At 35.9% G+C, this 11134-nt stretch overlaps 1 protein-coding gene across 7 annotated transcripts in view; it reads right to left on the bottom strand.

The window, feature by feature from the left end:
* Positions 1-240: 240 nt before the first annotated feature.
* Positions 241-11134, bottom strand: part of LOC107756385 (RNA-binding protein Musashi homolog 2-like) — a 191755-nt gene continuing 180861 nt past the window's right edge. Inside the window, exons 8-10 of one of the 7 annotated variants that reach the window (XM_016573478.1) lie at positions 10460-10614; positions 6647-6723; positions 241-4106 (exon numbers count right to left, since the gene is read on the bottom strand). In XM_016573478.1, the coding sequence (XP_016428964.1) occupies positions 6682-6723; positions 10460-10614 (197 nt within the window). In that variant the 3' untranslated portion in view covers positions 241-4106; positions 6647-6681. Of the gene's footprint in view, positions 4107-6646; positions 6724-7714; positions 9274-10459; positions 10615-11134 lie in introns of those variants that run through there. The other 6 variants (XM_016573460.1, XM_016573486.1, XM_016573469.1 and 3 more) reach the window with 6 other exon arrangements.

The raw sequence follows: 11134 nt of genomic DNA, 5'->3' as shown, positions 1-11134 counted from the left end.
AATTTAACTAAGAGATATATATATATATATATATACACTATACATATATACCTTGTATATGTATACAAGTATACTGTACATTAGACATTACAGTGTAGAACGTTTTGCTTTATTAGTGGGATGATCGTTTTGGCCATTGCCTAGCACTTGCCGCAAAATTCAAGTTTAAATGGATTCGGTAGTTCACTTCCAAAATCACCCAACACCTTCCAGGTCATTTTCTTTTTTCTTTTTTTTTTGTTAAACCAACAATTTTCCAATGATTTAACTAGTCTAGCAAGATGTGTAACATTCATCCGCTGTAAACTGCTGTCCATGGAAAACAAAATGATGGCAACAGAGCCATGCTACCTTAAAGTCCAAGCTACGAGATCAAATTAAGGAAGAAAACAGAAAAGAAAAAAAAACAGGGTAAGCTAACCGATGCGAATGGAAAAGACTGTTTAAAAAGGTTGCCAGCCTTCATTTTAATCAAGAGTCACCGAATCATGCACTTATTTGACAGCAGAAGGGAAATGTGCTTCATCTGCTGTTAAACATTTGCCTTCAGATGTTTAATCGCAGACCATCTAAATGTGTATGAAGACCTAAATGGATGCTGGATACTCAACTTGTTAAGAAAGAGACATCCAACTAAGAACAACTAACCACTTATTGTTGCAGTTTAAAAAGATGTCTTCAGTAAGAAAATGCTGTGCACGGTTCATCCCGACAGCACCTTTTTATTTCGCTCAAATGTATTGAATAAACTTCAGTTAGAAACCACCTTTCATTAAAAGTTGTGCTGTGCTGATCGTAACTCACTAGTAGCATAGCAATCTCCCCAGTGAAGGTGGTACATTGGCTCATGTTTGATATCCCTGAGAACAGATGTGATTCAGGAATACAGATTCAGAGTGACACTAGATTTACACTAAAGTCAAGCTAATTATCGTGACATCAGAACAGACAATGATGCTGTCTGGTATTGAATGTAGGAATGCTGAATTCAAATGAAAAGCTGGCAATGCAATTAAAAATTACAAAAACAATCATATTGTATGTTACGGGTGACTCAAAACTAAAGTATGTATTAATCTAGGCATAAAAATAAAATCCCCCCAAAAAAGTATACATAAAAAAAACAAAAAGTAGCGCTGTAGGCCACTGGGATATTTTTTGAAGAGTATAAATATCAAAAACCTATTACAGTTTTATCCATATCTATACTGATTAGGCTATATCATCATCATTACTTTGTTAGAACTTACTAAAAAAATATTTATGAATTTTTCATTCACCTAATAAAATCATCCTCTTCACAATTATAGCTCGTGTCCCTCTTAAAAAAAGAATGAAAGTAAAACGGTTTTGCATATCTAGCGTTAGCATTTAAGGTAGTATGGCACACCCCTTTTAAAACATTCAAGGGTGGGGATCCAATTAATGCCTTGATTACAATTCTGTCGTACAGCAATTTCTTTCTCCTAGATTTCATCAGTGAGAGCTTTGGTTAGTTGAAACCATATGAGACCAGCAAAACAGTGGAATAAAAAAGAAGAAGAAAAAAAAAGGAAAAATTACTATGAAAATAACGCTCAGCATGTTTTGTCTTTTTGTCTTTAAATGATTATAAAGAGAAAGTTCTATCCTTACTGGTCCTACAATTGCTAATGAATACCTCTACATCTTAACATTAAGTACATAACACCTACAACTACTCACTAAAGAGAGAGTGAGATATAGAGAAAGGGCAAAACGACAAAAGGAGAGTGGGGGGGATGTGAAAAATACCAACCAAGAAGTGTATAGACCACTACACTGGTATCAAGACAGCACTCTTTTACAAGGTAAAGTCATATTCCTGTTTTTTTTTCTTTTTCTGTTTTTTTTTTACACACTACTGAAATACAATGATCAACATAAGATTACTGAATGAGGTGACAGGGAATGAAGAGAAACAATTGATAAAATACAGTACATAATATCTGTATTATTGTCATTGTTATATTTAGTATAATCATTAACATCCACAAAAATATTGATAAAAATCCATCCATTAAATTCAAAACATGTTCGGGATAATTTTCTTTCTTGCTTTTTTGTTGTTGTACGTTTGTCTTTTTTAAAACAGCTCAAACAGTTAGCACAAAGTTCTTCTAGACTTATTTTTTAAAATCGTATTACTTTTATCACGTCTCCTTCTTGAGAAAGAATCCAGCATTCTGCCTCACCTGTTAGTTTAGTGAAATGAACAAAAAACAAACAAAACAAATTAAATAAACCAAAATAAAAAAATTTCAACAAGATCGAATAACAGCATCAGTCAATTCATATTTCTAAATGCCATTTGTGTCTCATCAAATCCAGTCCCCACATGAACAACAAATGTGTGTAGCAGCTACTGGTTTCAGTGTTTCTGAGGAAATGAACTATTGCTACCAATAAACTCATCTGTCATCTCTGATATTCTAGAATAAAATAGTACAGTCTTCGAATCAATGCAAGCCAAGACTCGAGATTCGTGTTATCCTGCGTGGAAAGAAACAAACGGCTTCCACAGCGGTCCTTCACATGACCCATGTTAGAGACTGTCAGCTCACATGTGCAAATAGAAAATGATAAATTCTCTCTCACAGTGCAATGATTTACTTAATTTCAAAACAACACTTTAATATCTTTTTCAATATCTGTCTCAGGCTAAAATAAATTACTTTGTAATCTCCTTTAAAGTAATTCTCACAGGACTGAGGTAATGGTATAAAAGATTAGTTTTTTCTAATCGTAGAGCAATTTCAAAACATTTTGAAATATTGCCTTTTTTTATTCGAATCGTAAAAATCTCGACACACATGGACACTCGTTGGGAAAAAGAAGCTCATACTAGAATGCGAAATGAAATGCTAACATGAAATGTCTCGACACGGTTTGAAATCGTAATTCATGTGTGCTTTGGATTTTGTCGCGATTTTTTTTCTTTTGTTACAATGCTGATTTCTGTATACCTTGTAAAGTATATTCTCTATTCTCTGTAAGCTGTGCACATTTTAACGTACTATCTAATCCATATGCTGGTATGACACCTGCACAGGTGTAAAGCCGACGGTATTTACAAAGCGAGCTAACAGTGTTCGATTGAGTTTCGTCCGTACTGGGGTAAATCACGGCCTTTGTGCTACAGATGGACCTCAGTTACTGCATTGACCCTCGAAGATATTTTTGCACTGACATATTTCGGCTTGCGCACGATACAACCTCTATGACACCATCACAAAAATATGGTTCTCTCTCAGAAACAGTTTGATGCAGTGAACAGAATAATATATACAGTTTCAGAATTATTTTCTTTTTAAATCTCATTTCACAAAGTATTAAAAGGAAAGCTTTTTCTCTCTTTTTTTTTTCATCGACAACAAAAATTACATTTATAAAAAAGGACTGTGAAAATATTGTAGTCCTCTTATTGCCCAAAATAGGTAATCATGGTTAACAAGACATCACAATAAACAGAGAACAGAGCTACTAAGATTTTTTTTGAGTTACCCACTCATTGCGGTTTAGGCTTGAATTAAAAATGTCACCTTTTCAAGCCGAGTCATTTCAATCCGGTTTCTTGCTTGTATGAAATGAAACCTGAAAATGTGATAGACGAGGGCTGTGAAATGACACTGCTATTGGAATATTATACCTCAAAAAACAAAACAAAAAAAAACATTTTATGTTTACATAGTCGCTCTCATCAGAGAACATTCAAGAACAACGAAGAACATCTAGAAATCAAATAAACGTTGGTTGATTCAACGTGTACACAATAAAAGATGAAAAATGCTTCTAAAAGGAAAAACAATAAAGGGGAAAAAATATAATCCTAATTCAAGGTCAGGGCTACACTAGGATAAAATATTCAAAAGCCAGGTTTTCAGTATAGTACAGCAGATTGTTTAGTTGTTTTTTTTCTTCTTCTTTCTGAGATGATTCTGATATTTCGGTTTGCTCTTCGTGTGGCGCCATCTCAGATTTAGATTCCCATTCAGCGCTGTAGTGCTTGAAGTTTAATGGCCTTTACCTGTACACAGAACCAATTAGAAACTCCGGTCAGTCTTCCCCGGGCCTCCTGATAAACTCTGCTGAAACAAACAGCACATACTTTCAGTTAAATGGTGGGTGGGTGTGGGTGGGTGGGGGTGTGTGTGTGTGTGTGTGTGTGTGAAATGTGCTGCATCTGAGCCTTGCTGGTGACATCATAATCTTACCTCCATGAACCTCGTCACTAACAGCCACAAGTTTGGACACATTTGACTTCCAAATGTATGTTTCTCATTATCTTCCAATTAATTTGTTTACAAATACACTACTGTTCAAAAGTTTGGCGTCAGTAAGATTTTATGCATTAAATTAATCAAAAGTGACAGTAAAGACATTTATAATTGTACAAAATATTTATATTTTAAAATAAATGCTGATCTTTTTAACTTTCTATTCATTAAGTAATCCTGAAAAAACTGTTTTTAAAATTGATAATATTAATAAATATTAATAAAAAATAAATGTTTCTTGATCCTTAAATCAGCATATTAGAATGATTTCTGAAGGATCATGTTACACTGTAGATTGGAGTAATGCCCTGCTTTGCCATCACAGGAATAAATTATATTTTAAAATATATTAACTAAAAAACATGTATTTTAAATTATAATACATTTTACAATATTACCATTTTAACTGTATTTTGATAAAAATTAATGCAGGCTTGGTGAGCATAAGAGACTTTATATATAAAAAAAAAAAGTCTTACCAATCCCACGTTTGAACAGTAGTGTAAATTGTGTATGTATGCCTTTTTTTTTCAAAACTAATATTTTTATAAGAAAACGGATTTTATTTTCAAAACCTTATTTATTTATTTAAAATGTAACTGTTCATTTATTTTTTTAATGGGTGAGTTGGACTGGAAAGTGTCAAGCATAAAAAATGAACTCCTTCAGTACTATTTAAAAGCAATCAATGTTGTCTTTGATTTAGTATTATTCTAAAACATGGAAAATAGTAACAAAGAATTAGTCTAAACTTTCAGCTAATTCACATGAATTTCAAATACAACTGTGCTTCAGTCAAACTGTTTTTCTAATAAAACCAAGGTTATTAAAAGCATATATTGGCTTTGGAAGTGCAGTATGTTTGACGAACTGAAGCTTCTAATCGTACACAGTAAATCTAGTTTAAACATAAACCATGTATTGATTCAGTCCGGCTGAAAGTTTGCTGCCGACAGCTTTAAATTGAAGTAGACATGCTATATTGTCAGAATCACTCCACCGTCAGCATCTTTTTATTACAAGCTTCGTTCGTTTAGGCTCAGATACAGAACACATTGGCACTTTTATGCAAACACATCTTATCTACATGGGGTTCAGACATCGACACAACACATATGTTAGTGTTTCAAGCATGCAGAAACTCTTCGGATGTCCATCCAACCAGGAAATGACAAGTTAAGAACCTGCTTCTGCAATATCTCTCCGCTGCTGTTGCTTTCTCTGACTGCTAATGTGTGCTTCAATCAAACGTTTGGAGAAGCCATACAGATGGAGCGATTCTACCTACTCATTAAATCAATCATCCGTTTTGCCTCGAGGACAAAATGAGAAGCTCTTTAGGAAGATTATGGGCAACAAACCGCAGTCCGCAGGCCTCTTATGGAGACGACAGGTCACAGGTAAATGCCATGGAGCCACAGAGTCTGGCGTAATCGCACTTGATGCATCACCGTAGGAGAAAAAAAAACAGTCTGGGTGCAAATATTAAGTAAGTATAGGGAAGGGATTTTGACCGAATAAATGTGCATCCACTTATCCACATACACCGCATTTAAATAAGCGAGTCATCTCCGATTTAGCCATATCTGGCATCTCAGCATATACTCAAAATCACCTTTAAGTCCTTAAGACCTAGCTATAGAAGCGCAGTGATTACGGAAACAGCGCCTTATCCAAAAAACCTGATGAATTACATCAGATGGCACCTAAGTCAACAGATTCTCAGCAAAGAGGGCTCGCTTCCAGGTGCACACTAATCAAAGCCGCAACACCTGTGCATAATATCCAAATACAGCACTTCATAGAGGATCTGAGTCTATGTGCGTTGGGAGCGCAGTGCCGCGGCTGTCGCAATCCAACTATGGCAGTGAAAGAAAGCAACTGCGCAGTTTTGAGTAGACCCGCTCGCAGACATCATGCATGAAAGGAACAGTCGAATGACAGACAGGCAGGCGGAGGATAAAGGAGGAACTAGTGATAAAAAGTAATGGGGCAAATGTGTAGCCGCCACACTTACGGTGTTTGCGAAGCGGGAAACACTTTTCAAGGCTTTCAAAGGGCTTCAAAATGTGGAATAAATAATAAAATAGATGTTCAATGAGAGATAAGACTTCTGAAAACCAGGTTGTTGCATATGAAGTTTAAATTTCCTTGTCTGAGATGTAAAAGCCCTGTAAAAGCCTACGGTGTTGATGAAAAAATAAAAGCACTACACGGATTCAACGTAAACTCATCTGAGAGGGAATCAAAATGAATGGGCAGATGGAACAGGAAGATAGTAGTGAACAGATACATAATTATGAAGGCACAAATCAAACAAATATATTTCATAAATGGTACAGGATATCTACCTCAAATGAGATGGCAACCAACCACCTGTTAGGTTTCAATGGTATCCATTTGTAAAAGCTGTCGCAATCAAAGGACCCTAAAAGTGTACAGTTAGTAATGGTGTCAGTATGCATTCTGAGTGAAAAGGCTAATATGTCTATCACTCGTAAGTCATTTCAATCACTGCATGTGTTGCTAGCATGAATGCATGTTATCTATAAACTTTAAAGATCAGGCCACATCATTCCCTCAGTCTGATCTAGGTGAACAGCAGGGGAGAGCAAGAATAACTAACACTCAGTAAATAACTCAAACATCAAATTGTAGTGAAAAGATGACAGACTTTTAAAGACTGCATGACTGTAAAGTTGCAAAAAATATTTACTGTTTTTACAAGCTACTAGTACCACTGGGGTGGTACGCCTTTGTACCTTATTTACCCTTAAAACATGAACATCCCATTAAACAAGTATCTCTCCTTTAGGGCTGATGTTTTTTAACCAATTTAAAAAATCATAATAAAACGTAATATAGTTAAAAAATCAATCAATCATAAAATTTACAGAACAACAGCAGAATGGCAATTACATAATTATTCACATAACTAAGTTTTCAATTTTCTGTTATATTTATTACATATTTCAAACTATGCAGCAAATATATACTCGTTGTTTAACATTCTCTATCTCAGTTAACTTCTACATTTAATGGCTGGAAATTGAAGATATGGAGTTAATTTAGGATAAAAATCTTCAGGAAAAAAAACCCAGCAAAAAAACAAACAAAATAACAACAACAACAAAAAGGTGTTACATTTATTCCTGCTCTCCCCATTTAAATCTTTTACTGCCAAACAGTGAAGTAAAATGGAAAGAAATATGTACATTTCAAAGAAGAAGAGAGAATAGAAAGTAAACTGTTGCAAGAAAGAACATTTGTTTTTTTTGAACAAAGATCAAGTAATTGCATATAATCATTTACATTCATGCCAACAATAACAACATTAATGAATTCATCTGAAATCACAATTCATGCAGCAAACACAAGCAAGAGACAAACGCTGTCAGAAGTCACATAGAAGCCTCAATCTAAGCAGGAAAACGGTGAACTTCACTTGTGTCAGGCTCCGGTCCAAACACTGAGCAACCTAAACATTGGCCAGATGTATCCACCTTTTTCCTAACAAGCCTACTGCGTTTTAAATTATGGGAGGCACTTCCGGTTTGGGGAAGTTACAGTCTTTTTGAGTCATTTTAAATCATAAAGCTGCGCCACAAATAATCCTTATCTGTCTGTTTGACTGAATGAGCTGTAAATTTTCCTTCATGTTCTATTTTCAGACGTCAGAAGAATAACGTAACGCTTAGTATTTTAATGTGACATGGTAGAAGAAGAACATCTATGGCAAGAGCTCTTTTCAATCCGATGCATTCTTTTCCTCCTGGTTACGTTCTTTCTTCCCTTGTATTCTGCCATAACAGTATGAAAAAAGACAACATACACTGCGCATTTGTGGTCTGTTCTGCCGATTTAATTTACAATACATCCCATGAATAATTCACTGGAATGCACTAAGAATCTAAAATTTTTCTGCCCAAAAATCCTAATGTCTCTTTCCAGGTTTGTTTTCTCATGGATGCTTTAAAATATAATTGTCTCCCCTTTGCACTTCTAATCCCTATTAGCAGTGTTTACTGGAATGTTTCTAAAAGCAGGTAAATATAATATTTGTAATCTGCTGAAATGATGGAAATCACTGAAATATTATCACTCAATGTTAATGTACATTTTGGATTCAGGCAACATATAGACATATATAACCACAGTGATATTTAACACGTCTGTAATATTGCTGCAATAATCGAGATTTTGGGGATATTCGTGGTCTGTTGAAAGTCATTTGTTAATGCTTTAACAATTTTACATTTCCATTTAATGTTCAATGGTTATTATTTTGTTCACAGGCTGACTGTTTACAGTTTAACAGAAGTTCCTCCCATAATTTGCGCAAAGCGTCATGGGGCGTAGGAAAATGGTGGATACATTTATAGAAATAAATATTTTGTAAAAAAAGCTTTTCAGTTTGTGAGGACGCTTCAGAGGCTAACAGAAACAGCAGTTCATGTCAGACAGCTCAAGAAAAAAAGTCTTTCTTCCTCCAGAACACTGTCAATCACCAGTGAGATGTTCTGAGGTTTTGAGGCCAACTTAAATTTGACTCTATTTAGGTTAGAAAAACTCCATCTGAAAGTCAAGCGCAAGGTGACATTGTTATTCTGAAAATCCCGTTTAGATTTAATGAGTGCCCGGTCTGTTTTGCCAACTGTACTTAAGGGCAGAAGAGAGAGACAGAAAAAAAAGTAATTTGCTTTTCCTCACAAACAAGAGATTGGAGGGGCATTGAAAGCAGAATGAATCAGAGGTGTGTGCAGATAGGCAATAAGCAGTGTCCTCACATACAAAGGCTCTTATTAATTTTTCCAGCAGATCTGGACGGCGGTTCAAAAAACGTCCGGAGTCGGTAACTCCCTCGGCAGCTTGTGATTTAGTGCGGCCTCCCTCATCAACCCCCCTGCGAGTCGGCCCTGCTCCTTTTCTCTTCTGCCCAACTCCTGCTCCATCTCTCTGCTCCACTAAAGGTTAAAAACTAATGCACGGAAGGAATAATGAATGCCTATGGCTTCAAAGGGCAAGACAACATATTCTTATGACAGGGTTTCTCACAAGAGTTGATTATCGCCTTATTGATTTACATATGCACTTTGTGTTGGGGACCTTTCAAAGGCTGCCTCTGGTATGCCCATCATCTGCTCGAAAAATAAAAAAGCCATTGTGTGCTGGAAACAAAATACCGGGTTGAAAATGAGAGAAGAACTAATTGTGAGATTTCTGTCCTCCGGGCTGGCACATGAACAAAAGCACACTGACACATCACACCGCTGCTGACAGCTGGTACAAGTTCACAGTTTGTTATCCTGAAGTTGACAGAGGGAGAGGAATGCTGGTGGGAATGCAGAAATGTTAGCAATGCTAAAACCAACGCTATCGAACTTGAGCTATTTGCCAGGGCACCTGCTTTGCACTAATGAGACCATGATTTCACATTTTTCAGCCTTCAAAAGAGAGACATTTTTATAGCCTTATTCCTGATAATTAGTATGGGTAAAACATGCACATCTATCACACCTTTGGACCCATTGCAACCTAATGCATCTGAGATGATTTTAATACTTCTCTCACATATATTTGCTTTTATGATTTCACATACCTGCATATCACACATTCTTTTAAGTCCTATTAATTGTGTTAGAATTATTTATTCCATCAGAACAAACTCAATTTTAAAATGTATTAGCTAATTAATTTATTAGCTAGATAATGTTTCAGAGGGAATTCATTAAAAATTTTCCCCACTTTTGTACAAGGTATTTCAGCGCAAAAAAATGTATTTAAAATGATTGTCATTCTTTTTGTACAAACATGCCTCATTTATATGCAAATTACAGCAAGATTCTATTTAAATAGAATTTATACATAAAAATGATTTTTTCGAAGTTATAATTAAAGATTAGAGTATGTTTTACAAGAAAATAATAGTTCAGTCTTTCTACTTTGAAATGTCAATATGTTGCTTGCTGTTTCTTTGTAATTATTTGTGAAATCTACTAAAATCTAATCTAGCCTTTTTTCCCTCAAACTATGGTAGAATATTCACTCTCTAAAAACTACAATAGCAGCTACATGAGTCTAAAAGCACTAACTCGAGCAGGGCGGTGAATGCATTAAGTGGGACAGAACAGAGAAACAGTGATGGAGGTGAATAGGGTACTTACAGCAATGCTGTGTCCAAAGCCAGAGCCGGGCTGGGGACTAGCAGCGCTAATGTAGTTGCCCACGCCGGAGTCCTGGCTGGTGGGGCCGTACAGGTCAGCCACTGGCCCGGGACTGCTGGCTCCAGGAAAGGCTCCAGGCCGGGGTGGGTTGGTGCCTGCCGGAGAAGTGGCCGTGCCAACAGTGATGTGAGCAGGGTTGCTAGTCAGGACTGCTGGTGTATAGTACTACTAACAAGCTTAGCACAAGCATGCACTATAAGCAAAAAATGTCATATTTTGAAAGGAAGTTGTGTGTGTATGTCTTTACTGCCTGAGGTGTTTTAGGAATTGTGGTCTAATGTCTTCTTTATGGTGCATCCAAAAGGTATGAAATGAAAAATAAAGAAGCTGGTCATAAATTCTTACACATAAACACACACACACACATTGCACAACTAGTCAGCTATACTTCAAGCTAGCGACTACTGCAGCAAAACATCTCATCATTCATGCAGATGAAAGTACACTTATGTATGTCAAACGCATCTTGCCAGCATTCACATGGCATGCATGCTACTCAAGTAGGTTTTAGGTGAGCTAGACTGCTGTGTGATGGAGATCTATTAAATTTTTTTTTTATACCTCTGAGGGCGTTTGTGATGTTTAAAAGTGTGAGTGAGAATGAATTGCTTCCTT

The sequence above is a fragment of the Sinocyclocheilus rhinocerous genome, unplaced genomic scaffold (assembly GCF_001515625.1).
Source record: "Sinocyclocheilus rhinocerous isolate Xijiao unplaced genomic scaffold, SAMN03320098_v1.1 scaffold1152, whole genome shotgun sequence".
In the NCBI taxonomy this organism is placed as follows: domain Eukaryota; kingdom Metazoa; phylum Chordata; class Actinopteri; order Cypriniformes; family Cyprinidae; genus Sinocyclocheilus; species Sinocyclocheilus rhinocerous.
The sequence above is the reverse complement of the archived record's forward strand: the minus strand, read 5'-3'. Positions and strand labels throughout refer to the sequence as shown.